Raw genomic sequence first — 25,769 nt, forward strand, 5'->3', positions numbered from 1 at the left:
GGTAGGGTTAATTCCTTCTGAGGGACATGAGGAAGGATCTGTTCATGCCTCTCTCCTGAGTTTATAGGTGGCTGTCTTCCTGTGTCTTCACTTCATCTTCTCTCTGAATGTCTTCCCTCTGTGTCTTCACTTCACCCTCCCTACGTCCAAATTTCCTCTTCTCTGAGGATACCAGTCCTATTAGATGAGGGCCCACCCGAATGACTTTATTTTCACTTCATCACCTCTTTAAAAATCCTGTATCTAAACATGATTGCCTTCTGAGGTATGCATGGATGGTTAGGACTTCAACTTCAGAATTTTGGGGGTAGAAAATTGAGTCCATAACAGATGCTTATACACATGGTAGAGTGCATTACAGGAGAGTTTCAGTGAGATTAGGCTATTCACCATGGAAACAAGCCTGCTGTTGTCCAGGATGCCTTACCTCATCCCTCAAGACTGATGGCTGCAAACACAAGCCTGAGATGAACAGCATCCAGGGCTTTGCATTCTTGGCACACTCAACGAGAATGTGCAGGGATACTCAGGACCATGTGAATTATCTTCCCCAAAAGCAATGTCGTCAAAATATTAGATTAAGTTACAGCTGTGTCATCCTCAGAGTCCTCATCAATTCAGGCTCTGTTTTACATAGCTGTGTAATTTATCTCACCTCTCTAAAAGTTACCTACGCTGAAGGAAAACCTGAGTCACATCTCTTTTTCTAGTTTGTAATAATTATATCTATAAATTTACCTTTAATACCAAGTAGGAAGTAAATTTAGAGCTTAGTCAACTGTTGTGTTGTCTGCTTTTGTCACATAGTGTGAAATATTAAGAATATTAAGTTGAGATTATTTCTTTACTACTTTGTAGTTGTTTATAGCAAAAGGAATTCAAAAATATGTTCAAGTAAGTGAAGAAAATAATTCTTATTTATTCCAACAGATGGAATTGCCACTTATATATGTTTCAGTTTTGCTTTTGAACATATTTGAATTTTCATCAGGAATAGTATATAATAAAGGTAAGTTTCAGACTGTCTTACTCTCTATTTCCTTCTCAGGAGTTCTTATTTGTGTCCCTTCCTTATTAACAGTAAAAAATTTTTTTCTTTTAGTATTTCTTCTTTATCTTATCTTCCAACTGTTCCCCAATATTGTCAATTATACTCTGGTCTAGCGGCTTCTAATATCATTGTGAACCTATTGTTATCAAGTTGTGTACATGGAGACTTTTCTCTGGTTACAGTATTTTATCACTGTAAAGTCATAGAATATTTAAAGTTTAATTTTAGACTTGCAAAACTGTATTTGAAGAGACATTTTAAAATTATTTCCTCCATGAATGGTTGCATTGTTGTATGAATGCAAACTGAATTATAAGGCTAGTGGATTGAGGTTGAAAAGAGTTTTCTAAAAGTAACACACAGATTGAATTAGTCAGTAGGACTTTTATGGTTCTGAGAAAGGTACAGGGAGGGTACCTTTATCATGGGAGATTTGTCCTGCTTTAGGTGCACCTGCTGTTTCTTGATTACCTTTGGCTCAAAATAATCAATGTGACAAAGTGGCATATTTTGATGTGGCATGCCCTCATCCCTTGAAGCAGCAGTGGTGGGGAGAGAGAGATGGAAAGCACTTTTGCTGCTTTTGTTTTCAACTTCATTGCTGTAAGGTCGTCCCTCTTACCTGCAAGGAACCCGCGGTGGATGCCTGAAACTGCAGAGAGTACCGAGCCCTATATATACTGTTTTTTCTTGTGCATACATATGTATGATGAAGTTTAACTCATCAATTAGGCATAGTAAGAGATTAACAATAACTATTATTAAAATCAAACAAGTGGAACAATATACTGTAGTAAAAGTTATGTGAATGTGGTCTTTCTTCTCTGTCTCTAAATATCTTAGTACTCTACTCACCCTTCTTCTTGTGATGATGTGAGATGATACAATGCCTGTGTGATGAGATGAAGTAAGGTGAATGACATAGGCCTTGTGAAATGACTTTATTGAGTAAAATAAGATTACTTGAACACAAGCACTGTGTTACCGGGACAGTTGATCTGATAGCCTAGGTAGTTGCTAAGTGACTAATAGGCAGGTAGCATATAGTATGGATATGCTGGACAAAGTGATAATTTACATCCTGGGTTGGATGGTGGAGGATGGCATGAGACTTTTTTTCTTTTTTCTGAGATGGAGTCTCACTCTGTCACCCAGGCTGGAGTACAGTGGTGTGATCTCGACTCACTGCAACCTCCACCTCCCGAGTTCAAGCAGTTCTCTGCCTCAGCCTCCCGAGTACCTGGGATTACAGGTGCACACCACCATGCCCGGCTAATTTTTGTATTTTTAGTAGAGATGGGGTTTCACCCATCTTGGCCAGGCTGGTCTTGAACTCCTGCCCTCATCATTCACCTGCCTTGGCCTCCCAAAGTGCTGAGATTACAGGCGTGAGCCAGAGCACCTGGCCAATAGCATGAGATTTTATCACACTACTCAGAACAGTGCACAATGTAAAACTTATAAATTGCTTATTTCTGAAAGTTTCCACTTTATGTTTTTGGACTATGATTGGCTACAGGTAACTGAAACTGTGGAAAGTGAAATCACAGAAAAAGGGGGACTGTTGTGTTTGTATAACTGTGAATAGGGCAATGAATGATTTTCATAAATGGTATTTTTTTCTATACATTTGTCCCACAGTGGATTTTTATTGTAGTCAGAGAAGGCATTTCATTGGTGGTTACACTTGTGTGGTTTCCCTTTACATCATGATTCTTGTTAAAGAAGTCACATACTGTTGAAAATATAACTTTTCTGGCACATCTTTCCTTTAGAAGCTTGCAAAAGAGTAATTTTCTGTGTTTTATTATTGTAACAGAATCTAGCAAACTCTATAATCTGAGAATTTCTAGGCAAAGGGGTCCGTGGAGGGAAAGTTAGAAAACTTGGAAATTGTTTCTCTATCTCTCCCCACAGTATCTCTGCCTCTGTTTTTGCCACCCAAGCCCAAAAGATTCTGTTGATATGAGTACATAATTCACAAAATGATACCAAAGTGCAGAGGACAAATCAACTAGTTGCAATGAGACGAGTGTTAGAAAAAACTCTTTGGCCAGGTGCAGTGGCTCACACCTGTAATCCCAGCACTTTGGGAGGCCGAGACAGGAGGATACCTTGAGCCCAGAAGTTGGAGACCAGCCTGAGCAACATGGCAAAACCTTTTCTCTATAAAAAAATACAAAATTTAGTCAGGTGTGGTGGTGCCCACCTGCAGTCCCAGCTACTCAGGAAGCAGAGGTGGGAGGATCGCTTGAGCCCCAGGAGGCAGAAGTTGCAGTGAGCCAAGACCACTCCACTACACTCCAGCCTGGGTGACAGAGCAAGACCCTATATCAAACAAACAAACAAACAAAAACAATTTCTATTTGAACTGGATCTTAAAATGTATTAAAATTTGAGGCAGAGAATGGAAGTAGAGAGAACCCCATGCATTTCAGAGGTGATGGATGAGGTTGTGTGCAGGGGAGACTGACAAAATGGATTTAACTATTGAAAGAGTGTGTAGGGGGATAAAGAGAGGATGGCCCTTAGAGTCAGAAACAACTTGATTCCAGTCTGGCCCACTGTTGTTAGTTATATGAACTTTGAGCTTGATATCCTCTTCTTTAAAGAGGAGACAGTAATATATATGGCCCAAGGTATTGTGGGAATTTCATAAAATAACATCTAAATCCAGCTCAACCCATTTGAGCTTTAATGGCTCAAAGTATGTTATTCAAAGGAGTTAGTTTCCTTCTGTTTAGCCTCTCATCATTTAAGGAGTTTAATTCATGAGGTAAGGGTGTGTCAGTGAAGATTTTTAAACAGAGAAGTGATTTGGACTTCACAATCAAATTATAGCTTTAAAAAATGGGTCTGATAGCATTGTCAAGTATGGGCAAAGTGATTGTGTAAGTTGAATGTTAAACTCTGAAAACTGTTTAACATTATAACCTCCAGAAATATTTGTATACTTTGCATATTTGTGATATTTGTAAAGATATGTTTACTTATAGAATTTCAGTAATAGCATCACAATCATTACATTATACAAACAGAATGAGTAGCATTCAATTATAAATTAAATTTATTTTCACCTCCTATTTAAATCCAATCTTTGTCATGGTTCTTCCTCTGTCACTGGATGAATATTTGGGCCAGAACCAAGATTTTTTTGGTTACAATTGGATGATTCACACAGTTCTCCTAGAACAATAAACTCTGGGGAGTATGAGGGACGGAGAAATGGATCAGGGAGGGGCTGAGAAACTACCTGTTGGGCACTGTGCTCACTACCTGGGAGACAGATTCATTTGTACTCCAAAACTTAGTATGCAAAATATACTTTTGTAACAAATCTGCACATGTTCCCCTTGAGCCAAAATCAGTTCTCTGAGCATTTGAAATTTTAAAACACTTTTGCATTGTAATTGTTGTAATTAAAATATCCAAGCCCATGTACAAGTCAAGTCAAATTTAACTCTTATTTTATAATTGAAGTTTCTTCCCTGTTTCCTGTCTGGGCCTGTGCTGGTGGGAAGCCTATAGGTGAGGAAGAAAGGCTAAGATAACTTTCCCTTCTCTCCACCTAGTGTTTAGATTCCTTTTCATTGTCTCATCAACTTTAGGTTTTGACCCTTCCTGCTCCAGCGTTGTAGAAAGGGAGGGAGATGTGGGAGGGAATAGCACAGTTCTGCCCTAACTGGTTCTGAGGGGACCATCTGACATTTGCACTTTCAAGTTCCAGCAGATGTGTAAAGCTGACCCTTGATCTCTGGGCACTTGAATGAGTCCTTCATAGCCCCTTCCCCTCCCTCACATTACCGGGAATCTCTTATCCGCAGTTCTTCTAACAAAGGCAAAAACTTCTTCATTCCCACTGGTCACTTATTTCTTTGTCTATGCCTTCAAATACTTTTTGCTGACAGCCAGTTGCCGCTCAGAGAGACCTTTGAGGACAGGAACCTAGATGACCCTAAGTTAGTTTTTTTTCACCAGTGACCTATATCTGGATCACAGGAAGCATTCATCCATCTTTTGCCCCAGTAAATTTTGGTTGTGCAGGACTCTTAATGAAATGGGAGAGTTCCCTGGCCCCTCTTGCAGGACATACAGGGGTGTGGCTGTTCTGGCACTCAAACCCCTTATGGGATGGGGACCATGCAGATGGGCAGGTGCAGGAGCCGGACGAGCACACCTGGGCTCTGGCTCCATGGCAGCATCCACGGGTGGGAGCAAGCCTGTGACTCCTCAAGCCCAAGTGGGTGTGTGTTACAGTGTGCCCTCTTAGCCTTGCAATCCATGGGCCGTTTAAGTGTTAACCAGCTCAGTGCCTTCTTGGTACCCAGGTCCTTGTCTGACATCCAGGAATAATCAGTTTGCGCATGGACTTGAAGGATGAATGCAGAGGTTTTATTGAATGTCCTGAGGTGGCTGTCAGCAGGATAGATGGCGAGCTAGAAGGGGAGTGGCGTGGGAAGATGATCTTCCCCTGGATTTTGGCCTCTCCGACCATCTCCAGCAGAGCTCCTCTTGGCATTTAGACGCTCCTTCTCTTCTCTCTGCTATTCTTCTGCTCTTCTGTTCATCTCCTTGCTTGTCTACTTGTCTGCTCTGAGGCCTGGGATCTGGGGTTTATATGGGTATAGGATAGGCGGCGTGGTGGGCTGATAGGCAACTTTTGGACACGAAAACAGAAATGCCTGTTTTCATTAGGGCTGTGGGTTTCCAGGCTTGAGGATGGGGCCTTTGCCTCTTCTACCCAGTATTTCTGTCTCCTGTCTATATCATTAACATACCCATCTCTTTCTCAACAAACCATATCCTGTTCTGTCCACCAAATCATCTCTTACCTTCTAGATTTTCTAAGTAGGAGTCTGAGTTTGCGCCCCAAACTGCAGGGATACATGTTACTTTTTTAGTGTGCCCATCAGACCCTCTTGCCTCAGACACAAGGTAAATAAGTAGAAGGGGTCCTCCTCCCAACATCTTCATTCAGTACCTCTCTATCAAAACACAAATTCTCTCTGCAGTCACCAATTCTGGATCCTTCTATACCCTCCAGGTGAGGCGCTGAAGTGTCAAGAACTGGTTTTTGTCTACCTCTAAAACTTTTGTGTCATGGTCTAGCATGAGTTACATTAGTGCTTCAGCCAAACCTTCCCTTTTTAAACATGCCTGATAGCGTATGTGTAAAAAGAAAAACAAGGGGGAAATTTTGAATTTTACCTAAAGTGAATTTAAAATGTACAATTATAATTCTTATTCCTTAAAAATATTTTGTCATTTTTAGAAACATGGTATTTTTATGGACAGTCTTCTATCAGTGATCTAATATATATATATATATTTTATTATTTAGGTGATACAGAGAAACACTTTGCATGTTCTAGCAGAGGGTTCCCTCAAGAGACTGAAATAATCAAGTTATTTCTTTTCTCAGGAAACTTGGTAAGGTCCACTGATAGCATGTGTTATAACCCTTCACGTTCCTTTAGAGTCCATGTGTAAGACCAATAGCACTGTATTCCTTCCGGATACCCTCTACTACGTTCAGATTTGGGGAGGAAAATTCTATATAAATAATAATTTTTTCTGTCTTTGCTAGTGTATGTCTACTTGGAGCAGGTAAAATACTTCACTACTTCACTTAGCCATAGAGTATCCTGTGTGTTTTTGCTTTTATTCTTTCTTTTTTAAAATGATGCCTCCTCCCTCCGCTTTTTAGTGGAGTTGATTTGGCCTTTTGAAGTCTGACAGATGTAGCCTATTAGAGAAGGAAAGCTACCTCACATGACCTTGAAAATCTGTCTTGCCTTTCTATAACAAGTACCACATTGAAGTTGTCATTTTGGGTAAGGAATGATATGATCCTTTGATTCAAATAATGGGAGACTTTTTAAAAACACACACAACAGAGTAAAATAAAGCATGCTATCAAGATCATGCAGCAAATACTAACAAAAATATACGTTAATAAAAAATGCACAGACTATCTAAAAATCTATGATAAATATAATGAAAACAAAGAAAAAGACTCCATGAGAACAAATGTATTTATTCCTAAGCCTGCTTTGACTTAGGCCACAATTTCCTCTTGATATGCTTAAGTATGTATTTAAGCTTTATATATACAACTATTGAGAAGTGTATGCTCTCTGAGCCAAAAATGCATTTCTGATTTGTTGTTATATGTTATGGAAAAAGAATGGGCTTTGGAAGAAGACGGACTTACGTAGCTGGGGTCCAGTCTTGGTTCTGCCATTTATGGTCTGTGTGTCCTGGGGCAGGTTACCTAAACTCTCTGACCCTCAGTTCTTCTTCTAAAATGGGAATTATAACCTACTTTTTGGATAGTTGTAGTACAGTAGTTCTAGCAGCAGTAGTATTAGAAGTGATAGCTAACATTTATAAAGTGTCTATGTGTATCAGGCATTTAAAAAAAATGTTTAATGTTCATTATGACATTTAATCTACACATTTAATCTTATTTGAGGAAAGTACTATTGTTTCTTTTTTTGCTAATAACCCTGTTAAAAATTGTACTGCCTTCCCAAACTCCTGCACTGTCAACCTCCCTTTCCTGCTTCGTTCTTATAATGTATTCTATATTCATTTCATTTTTTCTATCTTTTCCTTCATTCTCTACCAATCCATCTACCAATCTCTCCATCCAGTTTGTCTCCCTGCCAATCTCCATTAGAATGTTAATTCCACAGGGGCAGAGGGTTCTGTCTGTTTTATTCACATCTGCATTCCCAGCACCATTCATAGGAAGGGCTCGATAGATGTTTTTGGAATGAATGTATTTCCCCATTTTTTAGATTAGGAAAACTAAAACTCAGATAAGGAACTTGCGCAAAGTGATCTTAAGTACTAGGAGAACTAATTGAAATAAAGCTCTTGGTATCTGTCTCTTGTTAGTTTTCAGTAAAATTCACCATTCCTGATTGCTACATTTTCATATACCTCCTCAAAACTAGGAAATATTCAATAAAGATGCAGTAAAATGAGGTTTGCTTTATACAGTTGCTTCTTTTTTTATTTAGACACAAAATAACAATTTTAAGAAAATTAGAACTTCTATTTGTGATAACATATTGCTTTGAGTATATGTTTACTACATGTAATAATAATGACCATTTCTATGATAGAAAAGATTATTATAAAGATGAAACCTTTATGATGCCAGCATAATAGGTTACTGAGTTCTGAAAGTATAATTTTATAAATAGATTTTTTTTTTCTAACTAGAAACTGGAATTACTAATCACTTTTAGATCTACTAACTTGTGTCTCTGCAGCAAGTGGTTATTAGTTGTTGTTTTTTTTTCTTGCTCTTTCCTAAAGAAAATCCAGTGTTTCTTCCGAACTGAAAATGAAATTGCATCAAGAGGAATGCTAAGTGTGTTCACATCAGGAGGACTGGCTCCCAGCTTGGGAATCATTAATAGTACATATAATGGCATCTTCCACTTTAATTTAACGTTGGTAATTACATTTTATCTTATTCTGTGATATGTTATTAACAAGAAGCATACTCTTCCTTATAAGATGTATTTTTTTAAAATAGGTAGCTGAGTAATATTACATCTATGTATGTGTTAAGCCCAATGATAGTGTTACATTTTTTGCTTTAAACAGTCATATATTTTTAAATAAATTAAAGAAGAAGAAATACTTATTTGTACCCTTTACCTACATGTTTATTATTTATACCGTTCCTCATTCTTTCCTGTAGGTATAAGTTGCCATCTGATGTCAATTTCTTTTAGCATTTCTTACAGTGTAGAACTGCTGGCAAATAATTCTCTGGGTTTTTTTCCTCCTAAAAATGTCTTTATTTCACCTCTTTTTTGGCAACAACTTTATTAAGATATAATTCCACACAATTCACTCATTTAAAATGTGCACTTAAATGGTTTTTAGTATGTTCATAGAGTTGTGCAACCATCACTACTAATTCCAGAATACCTTAGTCACTCCAAAAGTGATGAAAGTGAGAGTCTATAACTATTAGCAGTCACTCCCAATCCCCCCTCCACTCCCCAGCCCTAGACAACCACTAATCTTTCTGTTTCGATAGATTTTCTAACTCTGAACATTTTATGTAAATGAAACATATATATGTAGTGTTCATGACTGGCTTCTTTCAATTAGAATATGTTTCAGTTAGCATAATATGGCCAAATAATATCACATTGTATAAATACCACATTTTGTTTATCCATTTATCAGTTGATGAACTTTTGGGCTGTTCCCACTTTTTGGCTCTTACGAGTAGTGCTGCTGTGAATATTTATGTGAAAATTTTTCTGTGGAAATATGTTTTCATTTTTCTTAGCTACATGGCGAGGGATGGAATTATTGGATCACATGATAACTCCATGTTTGACCTTTTGAGGAAATGCCAGACTGTTTTCTAAAGTGGTTGTACTGTTTTACATTCTCACCAGCAGCTTGTTAGAATTCCAATTTCTTTTCTTTCTTTCTTTTTGTTTAGAGACAGGGTTTTGCTGTGTTGCCCAGGCTGGATTTCCTGGGCTAAAGTGCCCAGAAATTCTGCCTAAACCTTCTGAGTAGCCAGGACTACAAGTGCATACCACCACACCTGGGTTAGGGTTCCCATTTCTCCACATCCTCACCAATGCTAGTTTTTATTTGTCTTTTTAAAAATAACCATCCTAGTAGGTATAAAGTGCTATCTCATTATAATTTTGATTTTAATTTCCCTAATGACTAATGATGTTGAGTATCTTTCTGTGTACTTATTAGGCCCTTGAATATGTTCTTTGGGGAAATATCTATTCAAATTATTTGCCGAGTTTTAGTTGGGGTATTTGTCTTTTTGATTTGTAAAAGTTCTGTATAAATTCTAGATACAAGTCTCTTATCAGACATATGATTTGCAAATATTTTCTCTCATTCTATGCATTGTCTTTTCACTTTCTTGATAGTGTCCTTTAATACACAAAAGTTTTTCTTAATGAAGTCTGCTGTATCTATTTTTTCTGTTGTTGCTCATGCTTTTGGTGTCATGTGTAGAAAACCATAGCCTGACTCAAGGTTATGAAATTTTACCCCACATGTTTTCTTCTAGGAGGTTGATAATTTACCTTTTACATTTAGATCTTGGATCCATTTTGAGTTCATTTTCGTGTTTGATGTGAGATAGGGGTCCTTACTCATTCTTTGGCATGTGGATATCCAGCTGTCTTAGCATGACTTGTAGAAAAGACTATTATTCTTCTTCTATTGAATTGTTTTGGCACTTTTGTTGAAAATAAGTTGACCATAAATGGGACAGTTTATTTCTAGATTCTCAATTTTATTGCATTGATCCACACGTCTATCTTTATACTGGTATCATATTGTTTTGATATTGTTGCTTTGTACTACAGTTTGAAGTCAGGAAGCATCAATCTTCTAACTTTGTTCTTCTTTTTCAAGATTATTTTTGCTAGTCTGAGTTACCATATGAATTTTAGGATAAGCTTGCCAATTTCTACAAAGTAGCCATCTGGGATTCTGATAAGGACTGTACTGAATCCATACATATATTTGGGTAGTATTGCCATTTTACTAATATTAAGTCTTCCAATCTATGAACATGGATGTCTCTCCATTTATTTAGATCTTTAATTTCTTTCAACAATGTTTTATGTTTTCAGAATATAAGTTTTACACTTCTTTTGCTAAATTTATTTCTAATATTTTATTCTTTTTTACGTTGTAAAGGGAATTGCTTTCTTAATCTCATTTTCAGATTGTTTACTGCAAGTACATAGAAATATAATGATTGATTTTTATATGTTGATCTAGTATCCTGCAGCCTTGCTAAACTTGTCTGTAAGATCTAATAGGTTTTTAGCAGTCAACTGAAATTTTGAAGCATAGTTTTGTCAAATATAAAATTTCTTGTTGACTTCACTTTCTTTCAGCATTTTGAAAATTTTATTCTAATGTCATCAGACACCTTTGCTTCTGAATGAGAAATCAGCTGTTAATTTTATGATTGTCTCCTGTATGTAATATGTTATTTTTCTCTGGATGCTTTTAAGATTTTTCTCTTTGGATTTACCCAAGTAAGGTTCCCTGGGCTTCTTGAATTGTAAGTTTAGCAAATTTGGAAGGTTTTTGGCCATTATTTCTTCAAAAATGAATTGTACCACGGGTCTCTAATATCTTACCTGTGATTTTGGCAGCTGAAATCGCTACTCAATTCTTTTAGCTTGCACTGCTAGTTTTTACAAACTGGTCTTCTGGGAGTGTCCTTTGCATGTTTATTGCCCAAGAATTTGGTCACAGTTTATATTTAAATCTCAGAGATTACCGTTCTTGCAGTTTCCTTATTCCTGGAATTTTCCTCTTAATATCCCAAATGCTCTGTCAACTTCAAGCTCTGTCTCTGACATGTCATGCCAGTAAATACTTCAACTTTGTGCTACCGAAACTTGGCTGTATAGAGTTCCACTGTGTGGCTATGTTATACACAACTGATGAATATTTTCATTATTTCCAATGTTCAGCCATTACAGTGATGCAAAATTATTCTTGAACACATTTTATTTCACACATATGTGAGCATAATGTAGGAAAAATTCCTAACAGTGAAATTTCTAGGTAAAAGGCATATGCATTGGATGTTTTTGTTTAATTCTCTTTTAAAAAGCTAGCGTAGAATGTGACATGTTGTTATTAATGTTGTAAAACATTGTTTTCTGATGTCTTCTTTATTCAAGTTCAGTGATCGGGTTTTCTGGTTGGTTGATATTCCTAGAGAAAACATCACACAAAACACAGGTAAGAGTGATCTGAATTAATTCTTTTACCCCCGGGTCTGGATTTATCAAATAAAAAGAACTAAAATAATTGATTATCTTAAAAATGATTTGTTGTCTCATGTAAATCTCCCATGTGATATTTGGGACATACTTACTAAAAATTATCTGTGGTTTATCTGAATTTTAAATTTAACTGGGATACTGTATTTTATCTGACAGTCCTATTATAGGTAGATTGTTTTGACATATACAACGTTTATGTTATCCTTTATTTAAAATAAACTCATTTCTTAGAACTTGGAAATTGTAGTATTAATATGGGTACTAACTTATTTTACTGAAGATGAATCATTAATTTTAATATGTTATAAGCTGTACATATGATGTATTATTTTATTATGGAATCTACTATTAAGTATTTTGTGGCAGTGTAGCATCATATGCTACTGTATATACCTAGGTGAAAAGAAGAGAAAAGTCGAATTCCAGGAACTGTGAGTATTGATCTAGTGAACTGACCTAGTAGATCTCTAGGCATGAGACACATTCCCAGAGGTTAAAAATGGTGGAAGGTTTGTTGTTTTAATATGATAGGTACATTAAACAAAACCAACTTGACTCCACTTAAGGAAAAAGAAGAAATTTATTTTAGTCATAGAACCCAAAGACAAAAATGTGCCATCTCATAGGAAGGAATTAGAAATAAGAAATGGAAAACCATCGAGAACTGAGGGAATACTTTCACCCTGTTTGTCTGTCTTATCTGTATTTTCTATAAATTTACATTTATTTTTCTTTTTTGTAGACAGGCTTTCTAAAGTGGCCTCATTACAGTTGAATTTTATGTATCTTTCTTATGGGTCAGCCCAGTTCCAAATTCCCAGGACAGTATCTGCAGTTGACTCATTGTTGATCCAGCATCCACCTGTGTACCAAGCAAATATGGATTGGGAGAGTGGGATGGGGAAAACATACAGGCCAACCCCTCCTGGTACTGGAGTAAAGGACATTCCAAACTGTGTCCTATAGAATGAAAGTAAGGCAAGGTGAGGGTAAGTTAGAGATGATGGAAAAGATTCTATAAATAAAAAAGTGTCAAAGATAAAGGTCTGCAATAGATGCTCCAGTGCCATAACATCTGGCATAGATTGTATCACTATCTTTACCCTTTACTCAACTTTTTTTCAAATTAATTTTCTTATTGGAGCTATGTGTGATTTTTAAAGGAATTTATCTTGAAAATTGTACTCTTATTTTTTATGTAGCCTAACTCTTGTTAATATAATGATAGAATGTTATTCCAGAAGCTTAGCACAATATTGACATTCATTTGACCATCGAAGAAGTGAAGATCACATGTTATTTTTACTTCTACTCTTTATTTACAAACTTTAATTTTAGAAAAGCATTGATTCTAAAGTCACCCAGACAGGAACAAAGATGATATGAGAACTTAAGGATTTTAGAAAAAGACCAAATTAGCTCTTCCTCTCCTGATACAACTCCCTGGACTGAGTAAAAAGAAATATCGTTGTGCTAGTACTGTAATAGGAGAGGCTGGTTTATGTAGATAGTAATATGCTAAAAATCAGAGAAAAAATGTTCAGAGGTAAGGAGATCATATTCATTTACTTTTTCCTCTTTAATCACCTTATTTACTGCTATGGCATGAATTTGAGTATTATGAGTATATGTAAAATCTTGGGAATATATTTGAGTGTGTGTAAAATCTTGGAAAAGTAGGTTAGGCAACATCAACAACAAAGGTAGTAAAATAGTCATTGTAGTGGCAGTAGAAATAGCAGGCAGCATTTATTGAATTCTTATTATATGTCAGCACTGCTCTATATGCTCTATGTTAGTTCATTTATTCCTAACTATGTGGTGGATACTATTAGTATCTTCATTTTCAGATGATTTAACTGAGGCCCATGGAGTTGTATAGAAATTTAGAGATAACTAGGTGGTGAAAGCAGTTTGAAGTATGAACCACAAACAGTTGTTGAAAGTAAACAGCACCTCCTTGATTTACACTACATGATTTGCTCCTTTTCTTTTCATTTTAAAATAAGGTATAATTTGCATTCTATGAAACATATCCTTTTTGGTGTCCAGTTCTATGGGTTTTGATAAATGTTTACAATTGCGTAATCACTGCAGTGAAGACATAGACAGTTGCCTCAGGCAATAAAATCACTCCACCCATAATTAACCCCTCTCCATCTCCCAGGCCCTGGCAACCACTGTTTTGTTCTCTGTTCCTGTTGTTTTGTCTATTCCAGGGGCGTATAAATGGAATCGTAAATTACACGTAAATTACAAATCGTAAATTTGAATCTGGCTTCTTTCACTTAGCTAATTCATTGGAGATTTGTCTATGTTATAGTTTCTCTAGTGTTCTCATTGGATAGTATTTTTTGGTGTGGATAGTTAATTTTGTTGAAGGGCATTTGGGTTTTTCCAGTTTTTGACAATTATGAATAAAGGTACTGCAAACAATCTCATACATTTTTTTGTGTGAACATACATTTTTGTTGCATTTAGCTAATACCAAGTACTAGGATTACTGTGTTGTATGGTAAGTGTAACCTTAACTTTATAAGAAAAACTGTCAAACGATTTCCCAGAGTGGCTTTATCATTTTGCTTTCTGACCACCAGGTGATCTGCATACATCCCAGAATGTAGTATATGTGTGTGTGTGTGTATGCTTGTAAATATGTATGCATATATGTATGTGTAGACATAGTTTTAAAATTTTTAGCCATTCTAAAGAAAGCGTAGTGGCATTTAATTGTGTGTTTGTTTGTTTGTTTGTTTGGGGTTTCTTGAGACGAAATCTCGCTCTGTCACCCAGGCTGAAGTGCAGTGGCGCGATCTCGGCTCACTGCAGCCTCTGCCTCCTGGATTCAAGTGATTCTCCTGCCTCAGCCTCCTGAATAGCCAGGATTACAGATACGCACCACTAGGCCCGGCTAATTTTTTGTATTTTTAGTAGAAACAGATTTCCGCCATGTTGACCAGGCTGGTCTCAGGTGATCCACCAACCTCGGCCTCCCGAAGTGCTGGGATTATAGGCGTGAGCCACCATGCCAGGTCTAATTGTGGTTTTCATTTGCATTTTTCTAACAGCGGACGTTAAGCATCTTGTTTTTGTGCTTATTTGCCATTTGGTTTAGTATCTGTTCAAATGTTTTACAAGTTTATTATATATTCTGGATACGGGTGTTATTAGATATGATTTGCAGATATTTTCTCCCCATCTGGGGCTTGTCTTTTCATCTCTTAAGAGTATCTCTTGAAGATCAGAATTTTCAATTTTGCTGAAGGCTAATTTATCAGCTTTTTATTTTATGGATGGTACTTTTGACATCACAGCTAAGAAATCTTTGCCTAACCTAAGTTCACAAAGATATTCTCCTACATTTTCTTCTAGAAGTTTACACTTCTAGCTTTTGTATTTAGGTCTATGATTTATTTTGAGTTAATTTTTATAAGTTATATGGGCCAATGTTAATTTTTTGGAATTTGGATATCTAATTATTCCAGTACCATTGTTGTGAAAACTTTTTATCTCCATTGAATTGCTATTTCTGGACTGTATCCTTTCACCAATATCACACTGTCTTGATTATTTTAGCTTTATAATAGGTCTTATAAGTAATGTTAGTCCTTCAATGTTGATCTTCTTTTTCAAAATTGTGTTGGTTTTTATAGTTCTTTTGCCTTTCTATGTAAATTTTAGAATCAACTTGTTTACTTCTACAAAAATCCTGCAGTGATTTTTAATTTTGTATTGCATTGAATCTATAGATCAGTTTAGGGAGAGTCAATATCTGTTTGTTTTTTGTTTTTTGTTTTTTGAGATGGAGTCTTGCTCTTATTGCCCAGGCTGGAGGGCAGTGGCATGATCTTGGCTCACCATAACCTCCACCTCCCAAGTTCAAGCGATTCTCCTGCCTCAGCCTCCCCGGTAGCTGGGATTACAGGTGCCCACCACCATGCATGGCTAAATTTTTTTGTATTTTTAGTAGAGATGGGGTTTCGCCATGTTGGCCAGGCTGAACTCGAACTCCTAACCTCAGGTGATCCACCCACCTTGGCCTCCCAAAGTGCTGGGATTACAGGCATGAACCACCTTGCCTGGCTGGGAGAGTCAATATCTTAATAGTAATGAGTCTTCCAAGCCATGGAGACACTATATCTCTCCATTTGTTTACGTCTTTTTAAAAATGTATTTCATCCAGGTTTTGTGGCTTTCAGCGTAGAGAACTTGCATATTAAAAAAAAAAAAAAAAAGTATACCAAAATCATTCTTTCAGGAATCATCTCTATAGTCTGTTACTTTGTTACTAGAGAAGCTTCTGTGAATGTGTAGAGCACTGGAAACTACAAGGCAAAGGCTCAGCATTCTCTCCTAAGCGTGAAGCTGGCGCCTGGTGTTGGTTGGCTGCAACTGCCATTTGCCATTGATGATCATTCTTCTCTTCTTGTGGTAGAGGGAGAGGGAGAGAATGCAGTTTGAGTGGTTTCTGTTTTTTTGGTTTTTGTTTTTTAAGGCGTGGTGGCTCAGGCCTGTAATCTCAGCACTTTGGGAGGCCGAGGCGGGCAGATCACCTGAGGTCAGGGGTTCAAAACCAGCCTGACCTACATGGCGAAACCCTGTTTCTACTAAAAATACAAAAATTAGCCTGGCGCAGTTGAGAGTACCTGTAATCCCAGCTACTCAAGAGACTGAGGCAGTACAATTGCTTGAACCCAGGAGGCAGAGGTTGCAGTGAGTCGAGATTGCACCATTACACTCCAGCCTAGGTGACAGAGAGAGACTCCGTCTCAGAAAAAAAAAAGTAGTTTATGGTTTCAGTGTTATTGTAAGTGGTACTTTTTACTATGTTGATTTCCAATTGTTCATTGTTCGTATGTAGAAAAATGATTGAGTTCTGTTTATTGATCTTGTATACTGCAATCTTGTTCAATTCACTTATTAGTTCTAATAGCTTTTAATATATTCTTTGGGATTTTCTACATGGATAATTACTCATTTAGGAATGGAGATAAGTTTATTTCTTCTCTTCCAATATGTATTAATTTTGTTTCTTTGTTGTTGTTGTTGTTGTTGTTGTTTTGGTTTTTTTTTTTTTTTTTTTTTTTTGCCTTATTGTACTGGTAGGACCTCTAGTATGATTCCGGTATGAAAGGAATAGTAAAAGAGGACATCCTTGCCTTGTTTCCAGTTTTAGGGAAAAAACATTTGTGTTTTACATAGGCGCCCTTCATCAGGTTGAAGAAATTTCCTTCATTACAAGTTTGCTGAGTTTTTATTATTGGTGTCAAATCTTGTTAAATGATTTTTTGCATCTATTGAGATGATTATAAGGATTTTCTTATAATTGTCTGTTGATATGATAAATTACATTGATTCATTTTTGAATTTTGAACCAGTCTTGGAATCCTAGGACAAACAACACTTGGTCATGATGTATTATCTTATTTATATATTCCTGGATTCATTTGGCTACTAGGTTTCCTAGGTTATCAGTCTGGAGATTTCTTTTCTTTTCTTGTAATGTTTTTATCTCATTTTGGTATTTGAGTAAGGTTGTCATTACAAAATGAGTTTGGATGAGTTCTCTGCTTTTCTATATTCTGGACGAGTTTTTGTAGAATTGGTGTCACCTTTTCATTAAATGTTTAGTGGTATTAACCAGTGGAGATATCTGGACTTGGAGTTTTCTTTGTGGAAGGATTTTAAATACACATTCATTATCCCTTAATAGATTTAGGAATATTCAGGTTTTCTGTTTCTCCTTAAGTGAGCTTTGGCAGTTTGTGTCTTTCAAAGAAAGTGTTCATTTCATCTAAGTTGTTGAATCTATAGACACAGAGTTGTTTGTGATATTCCCTTCTTATCCTTAGAATATCTATAGTGTCTGTAGTGGTGTTCCCTATTTTATCTCTAACATGAGTTATTTGTATTTTTTAAATTATTAGTCTTGCAGAGATTCATCAGTTTTTATGTTTCAAAGAGACATCTTTTGATTTCATTATTTCATTAATTGTGTATATTTTTTTCTGTTCCTAATTTCATCAATTGCCATTCTTTATCTTATCGTTCTACTTGCACTGGATTTAATTTGCTTCTTTTTTTTTTTTTTTTTCTAGTTTGTTAGGAATCTTTAGATCAGGGATCAGCAAACTACTGACCCCTGATCCTGCCTACTGCCTATTTTTGTAAATAAAATTTTATTGGAGCACAATCATGCTCATTTATTTATGTGTCTTCTGTGGCTGCTTTTATGCTACAGTGGTATAGTTGAAGTGGTGTAACAGATATCATACGACATATAAGGCCCCAAATATTTACTATCTGCCCCTTTACAAACTCTTTACTATCTTCCAAAGCCTGCTGCATATATAGCAGATCTTTGAATAACCTCATTTCATTCAACATCATTTCATTATAATATTGATAAGGAAAGAAAGTCAATTCCTGGCCAGGACCACTGTCTGTGTGGAGTGCTCATGTTCTCCCCCTGTCTGCATAGGTTTTCTCTGAGTACTCTAGTTTCCTAGCACAGCCAAAGATGTGCATGTTGGGTTAATTGGTGTGTCTAAATTGTCCCCGTATGACTGAGCTTGAGTGTGTGTGTAAGTGCACCTTGTGATGAAATGGCGTTCAATCTAGGGTTGGTTCCTGCCTTGTTCCTGAGCTGCTGGAGTAGGCTCCTGTGATTCTGAACTGAAATAAGCAGGCTAGAAACTGGATGAATGAATGAATAATTACAAATTATTATAAAGTAAAAATTTATAAAGTATACGATAATCATACAAACAAATGCATGACAGTAAATGATGCAATACAAAAGCCCACAGTTAGCCTGCCATGTTTGTGATTGTTTTTTAACTGCATGTGGTAGAGGATGCTCCTTACAGTTTTCCTTTGCAAACATTTATTCCTTGATTTAATCCACCACCACTATGACCACCATTACTTACGGATTCACCAAACATTGGGTAAGTAATTATCTTACTTGTTTTTACTAATCTTTTTAAAATCTATGCATAGCTCACATTTATTTTAGTGTTTAATATTAAAAGAATTTGGGGTCTTTATTTAGAAGTTTGGTGATGTTTTTGTGACCAGGCATATGCTGTAGAAACTTAACTCTTGTTTATATCAATTTGCCTGTGGTGAAATTGGTTCTGTTATACATTGTTTTGCCTAAAGTCCTAGTTTCCAAGAACATATTGACGATGTTAGGTGAGAACTTACTGTAATTAATTTGAGATTTCTTTTTTCTAATGCAAGTATTTTACTGCTATATATTTCTCTATAAGTATTGCTTTATCTGCATCCAATAAATTGTGATGTTGTATTTTCATTTTCTTTCAATTAAAAATATTTTCTAATTCCCCACAGCACTTTCTCTTTGATATATGGTTTTTTAGAAGTGTGTTGTAAAATGTTCAAATATTGGGGAATTTTTCAGATGTCTTTCTGTTATTGATTTTTCTAGCTTATTCCATTATGTTTAGAGGGTGTATTTCATGTGATAGCAATTTAATTTATTAAAATGTGTTTTATGACTTATTTAGTAAATGTTCCATGTACTCTTGACATAACTTTTGATTTATGTATTTTGAAGCTCTGTTGTTAAGCATGTCTACACTAAGGGTTGTCATGCCTTTATCATATGTATTGTCCCTCTTTATTCCTGATATTGCATTGGTCTGAACTCTCCTTCATCAGACATTGATATGGCTGCTACAACCTTCTTTTGATTAGTGTCATATTTCTTCATCCTTTCACCTTTTTTTCAAGACAACTTTTGGAACACTTTCATCAACAGAATGGAAGTACACAAATGAATCTTAAAACCAGCTGGGTGCAGTGGCTCACACCTATAATCCCAACACTTTGGGAGGCCAAGGCCGGCAGATCACTTGAGGTCAGCAGTTCGAGACCAGCCTGGCCAACATGGTGAAAACCTGTCTCTACTAAAAATACAAAAATTAGCTGGGTGTGGTGGCACATGCCTGTAATCCCAGCTACTTGGGAGGCTGAGGCAGGAGGGTCACTTGAACCCGGGAAGTGGTGGTTGCAGTGAGCTGAGATGGCACCACTGCACTCCAGCCTGGGAGACAGAGACTCTGTCTCAAAAAATAAATAAAATAAAACAAGTGCATCAGTGAGTAAGATCTAACACAAAAGTACCCATACCTCATGAGGAAAATATAATCAGATGGAGGAAGACAAAAGTCTAAAAGAGTGGCGGAGATATGCATATGAGGAAGGAAGGACCCTGGGACTGAATTATCAGATGGACTCATCTGATGTCTTTAAATTTCACATACCCTGAGCCCCTAATCAGTGGTTTGAGACAAGCATTATATTTGGTCACAGTGGGTATATGCTATGTCCAGAATGGGAAGAAAGTTCAGAATCCTGTGGAGACTGTAGACACTTAACTCTATAATAATGAGGTGGAGGGTATGAGGATGCTAGAGCTCTAGGGAAGCTCTTTCTTTGTGTCACTAACCACACTGCAGCAAGATACGGTAAAAAATTATTCAAGTTACTAGTTTAATGGAAGAGTCAGAGTGGCTACAGGAAAGGCTCCATGAAAACATCCAACTGGCATGGAGGAAACAAACATTCAGCCACTAGAGTAGTTATAGTGCCACGCTCAAGAGTGGGTAGACGAAAGGTGTTCTCTCTGATTGACTTATAAAAGACAATCTTTCTTCACATAGAGTACTAGAAGGTTCTATCAGTACTGACCTTTTCCTGTTTAGTCTTATATTTTGAAGCATCTCTGGGTTTACTGCTAGGATCATATCAATCATCAGCTTCAGGTGTAGTTTTGTAATGGTGCCAAGTAGAGTTCTTAAAAACTGGAAGTCTCTCAAATGATTCACTTAAAACAGCCTTTAAATAAGTGACAGCATCAATACCCATTTATTCCATCACATAGTATTAGATGTCCTTAAAAATATATAGCACTCAGATGAAAAAAATGGTGACTTTTAACTGAATCCAGCCAAAGGGACAACTCTTATAGGCTATAGCTATGTCTATTAGAATTTGAATACATATAATTTTAAAAAGATGCATATTCAAAGTGAGTCACACCACCTCGGTCACTTATCTTAATGAATAAATCTTTTCTTTTAACCCAAATAACAAGGGTTTTAACAGCCAAATATCTTTATTTTCTGTCTTCATGGAGTGCTACTGTTGTTCTCACTGAGTTCTTGAATTGCATGTATAACAGATGTATAGACATATAAACTACTTGAATAGGTTTGTCTGGAGCTTTGGCACTGACCTCTTCAACTTCCACCTCTGGAGCTTACCAGCTAATACTATTCACACAGCCACTTGGCTGTTTCATATACATTGTTCACTACATCAGCCACATTACAGGTGAGATCACTATTTCTTCTGTGTTTAGAATGAGCAGGGATAGTGTCACCATCAAACAGAATTGTGTGCTAGTTAATAAGCATGTGGGAAGAAATGGAGTTGGGATAAAACCATTCTGGAAGATACTGGCAATACTACTAATAAAAGACTCAAACACATAATTTTTCTTGTATTCAATCACTCCATGTACCACTATAGAAACCACATTTTTCTACTTTCATCAGTACTTATTGAAAGTTATCTAAGACCTGTGGATCTTCAGATCTTCAGGGCTCTTATTTTTAAATTCTTTTTTTTTTTTTTTTTGAGATGAAATCTCGCTTTGTCGCCCAGGCTGGAGTGCAGTGACTCACTCGGCTCACTGCAAGCTCCACCTCCTGGGTTCATGCCATTCTCCTGCCTCAGCCTCCTGAGTAGCTGGGACTACAGGCGCCCGCCACCATGCCCGGTTAATTTTTTTTTTTTTTTGTATTTTTAGTAGAGACGGGGTTTCACCATGCTAGCCAGGATGGTCTCAATCTCCTGACCTCATGCTCTGCCCACCTCGGCCTCCCAAAGTGCTGGGATAACAGGTATGAGCCACCGTGCCTGGCCCTTATTTTTATATTCTAAAACTTCAAGAAAGTTCTGCATATACCAACTTTGAACCAATCCCATTGAAGGCCTGTTAAACCACTTACCCAGCAGAAAATTGGCTTCATTCACTGTGTTAGCTGGTAGCACAGGAATCTCCCTTTGTAAAATCATATATGATGTTCTCTCAAGCCATTATCTCTCCCAAAGTCCAGGAACTTCTTGATGGAGAATGATGACAGCAAGAGGCACGGATAGCAATTGATGTACTTGGGCACTGGCTGCTTTAGTAGCCACCAGTGTAGCCATAGCCTTGCCATGACAGTGCACAGACCTGCCTAGATGCCTGGGTGGACACGGGGTCTATGCAGCCAGACCATTTGGACTAGGCATGTTCTTCATGAGTGAACCCCTGTTTCAGTTTCAACCTCAGCCTTGGCCCATGGGTACAGCCACTTCAGCAGCTCCCAGGCTAAAGCTACTGCTTTTGGCTTCCCCAGGCCCTATCCATTCTTTTAACTTATTTATGCTTTTACATTTAAAATAAGTTTGTTATAAATAACATATAGTTTAATTTTGATGTTTACATCTAATCTGTCGAATCTATTCTTTTAGATGATATTTTAGGCCGTGCACGGTGGCTCAAGCCTGTAATCCCAGCACTTTGGGAGGCCGAGACGGGCGGATCACGAAGTCAGGAGATTGAGACCATCCTGGCGAACACGGTGAAACCCCGTCTCTACTAAAAAATACAAAAATCTAGCCAGGCGAGGTGGCGGGCGCCTGTAGTCCCAGCTACTCCGGAGGCTGAGGCAGGAGAATGGCGGGAACCCGGGAGGCGGAGCTTGCAGTGAGCTGAGCTGAGATCCAGCCACTGCACTCCAGCCTGGGCAACAGAGCGAGACTCCGTCTCAAAAAAAAAAAAAACAAAAAAACAAAAAAACTACCACCTTGCATGTTGTTTCTATTTGTTCAATCTCCTGTTTTGCTTTTCTCCTCTTTTTCTGTCTTCATTCATATTCATTATTTTCTATGATTCCATTTTATATCCACTATTGGCTTATTAGTTACACCTTAAAAGCTTTTTTTGTTGTTCACCTTAGGGTTTATAGGATACATTTTAATTAATCATGGTCTGCTTCACAAGAAGAGTCATAATTTGCTTTTTATCAACCCCCTACAGCTCTAGGAGAACAATTATGACCTAAATACTATTAGTATCTAGATTCATTGCTATGATGGTAATATCACTTCATAATTCTTTTTTATTATTTTATGAGCAAAATATTTATAGGGAAAACATATGAAATTTGACATATAAATGCCAACAAAATGGTTGGAAAGGGAAAGGCTATCATTGTTGGTAATGTTCACATATCATTAAATTTCACCAACACGACATATGAAAACATAGTTGATTATTTGCCTTTTGTTTTCAAACAGATATTGCAGCTGTAGAAGAATGGTTGGTAAGGATCACTTTACATCATGGTCTAAATATTTATGCTACTGAAGGAACTCTATTGGATCGTATACGAGGTAAATGCCAACAGACAGAAGTAAAATGGAATTCATATATTGTTTCAACAAACTTTGACGTCTGCTATATGACAGATTCTGAGGTCCTAGAGATTAAAAAAAGAAAAAAAAGAGAGAGAGTCATGACCCTTGAGACACTCACAATCTGATAGGACAAATAATTAAATACATGTGGGTAAATTATTAACAGAGATCTGCAAAGAGTGCTATAGAAATATGGAAATACAGGCTGGGCAGGGTGGCTCATGCCTGTAATCCCAGCACTTTGGGAGGCCAAGGTGGGCAGATCAGTTGAGGCCAGGAGTTTGAGACTGGCCTGGACACCATGGTGAAACTCCATCTCTACCAAAAAAAAAAAAAAATACAAAAGTTAACCAGGTGTGATGATGCACACCTGTAGTCCTAGCTACTTGGGAGACTGAGGCAGGAGAATCACTTGAACCCAGGAGGCAGGCAGAGGTTGCAGTGAGCCAAGATCGCACCAGTGTATTCCAGCCTGGGCAACAGAGTGAGACTGTGTCTCAAAAAAAAAAAAAAAAAAAAGGAAATACATATTTTACTGTGGCCATATTGAGGGTCATTATAAACAATGGCGTATAAAGTTGATTATATTTACTTATTCCAAAAAAGTATGTAGTTTTAGGTAGCTTCCAAAATTTAAAAAAAAGAAACAACAACAGTGTTACTAATTGTCCAATAGTAATTGCAATACTGTCTTTGGCACTCTGATAGTCTGATATCCTATGCTACTTTTTAAGTACTGAAATATCAATATAAAATTGTTATATCAATTTTTAAAAGATCTGAAATCTGAATCATTTACAAATTGAGATGCACCTAAAATATTACATTCTGTATTAAAATGCTAACTTACATTTGTTTAGAATATACTGAGGTATAATTGCAGCAAAAAGCTTCACAAATTGGTAGATCTTTGAAAGCGCCACATGCGGAGATGAGATTGATCTGTTTGAAGAACTGAAAGGAGATTAGTGTTGCTGAAGCATAGTAAATGACAGAGTGGTGGATCATGAGTTTGGAGAAGCTGGCAGGGATCTTGGTAAAAAGTGTGGACTTTATTGTAATTATGATTTAGAGCCATTGGGATATTTTAAGCAGAGAAGTAATAAATTCTGATTTATCTTTTATAATGAAAAGATCATTTTGGCTGCTGTATAGAGAATAACTCTTGAGGAAGGATAGCAAGAATGGAATAAAGGAAACTGGTAGCAGTTGTTGCAGTAGTCCCCTTGAGAAGGTCTGGAGTAGATGGACAGTAGCATTAGCAGTGGAGGTGGTGAGCAGAGCCTTCAGAATACATTTTGAAAGTAGAGCTGCTATGGCTTCTTGGTGGACTAAGGTGGGGGAAAACAGAAGTAACAAGGATGATGCCTGGATTTCTTACTCAAACATTCAAGTAGAGGATGTTATCATTCACCAAAATGCTGAAGACAGGAGGAGCAGACACTGGGAAATAGGAATCAAGAGTTAAAGCTAGAGTTAGAAATCTTTATTCACTACTGAACTCAAAAAGAGAGTGTAAAACCTTGTCTCTATTTCTTTATATCCAATCCACACCCCAAACCACTCATTTATTTCCATCTCCTCCACGCTACTCAAACTGCTGCTAATCACAGTCACCAGCGACCTTCATATTGGTCACTTTTCTGTCCCCTTTTTAGCTTCTTAGTAGCTGTCAAAACTTTTAATCACTTCTTTGTTCTTAAAATGCTTAAGATATACTACCTGACTTCAGGAGCTTGTATATAAGTAGGGAGACATTGTCAGCTCAGTGATGTCCAGTGGTAGGCTGAAATCTCCCTGACCTGGGTGTGAATGGTCTGCAAACACATACTACACCCTTTGCCCCACATTTCTGTGAATTCTGGAATTAGTGTATTCTGGACTTCCTGGTGAATTAGTGTAGTTAGAGATTGTGTCTCTTTCCCTTCTTGGCTGTCCCTGTGCTGCACTATGTCTACCCTGATGAAAAGTTAGCTTCTTGCTTTGCACAAAGTGAAAAAAAATATCACATAAAGTCTTTGGGTTTGTAGCAGATTTTGTTGAAAGGTGGGGAGACAGAGGAGAATGTAAATAGCTAAATAACTGGTTATTAGTTATCTCTGCTCTTAAAAGTGCTTTGACTATTTTTGAAATTCAGATAGCAGTAGTCTTTCAAATTGCCCTGCCTTACTTTTTGTACTCTTTTTTTCCCCCATTTTTTTTCCAAAAGAAAAAATACCCTCCCTTTTTTTAATGCATGAAAATTCGACTTTAGCTCCAATCCTTTGCATATCCAAAAGTAATATTTTAAGTTTTAAAATTTGTGAAGCCTTGTCTGATGATGTTCTTTCAAAAGGCTCATTGTCTACCCTGGTCTGGTGAGGAAGAGTGTACCCTGATTCTTCTAGTTACAG

General features: G+C 37.0%; 1 protein-coding gene and 1 non-coding gene across 2 annotated transcripts in view; both read left to right on the forward strand.

Annotated features, from left to right (window-relative positions):
* Positions 1–930: 930 nt before the first annotated feature.
* The window catches only part of CATSPERB (cation channel sperm associated auxiliary subunit beta), a 153,142-nt gene continuing 128,303 nt past the window's right edge, over positions 931–25,769 (forward strand). Inside the window, exons 1-5 of the mRNA XM_023205482.1 lie at positions 931–1,009; positions 6,393–6,481; positions 8,381–8,521; positions 11,773–11,833; positions 23,257–23,352. Coding sequence (XP_023061250.1) covers positions 931–1,009; positions 6,393–6,481; positions 8,381–8,521; positions 11,773–11,833; positions 23,257–23,352 — 466 coding nt within the window. The remainder of the gene's footprint in view (positions 1,010–6,392; positions 6,482–8,380; positions 8,522–11,772; positions 11,834–23,256; positions 23,353–25,769) is intronic.
* Positions 16,120–16,343, forward strand: LOC111538436. The gene has a single exon (XR_002730355.1). It is a non-coding gene; the product is annotated as a small nucleolar RNA U3 (small nucleolar RNA).

Source organism: Piliocolobus tephrosceles, chromosome 6 (assembly GCF_002776525.5).
Source record: "Piliocolobus tephrosceles isolate RC106 chromosome 6, ASM277652v3, whole genome shotgun sequence".
Lineage (NCBI taxonomy): Eukaryota > Metazoa > Chordata > Mammalia > Primates > Cercopithecidae > Piliocolobus > Piliocolobus tephrosceles.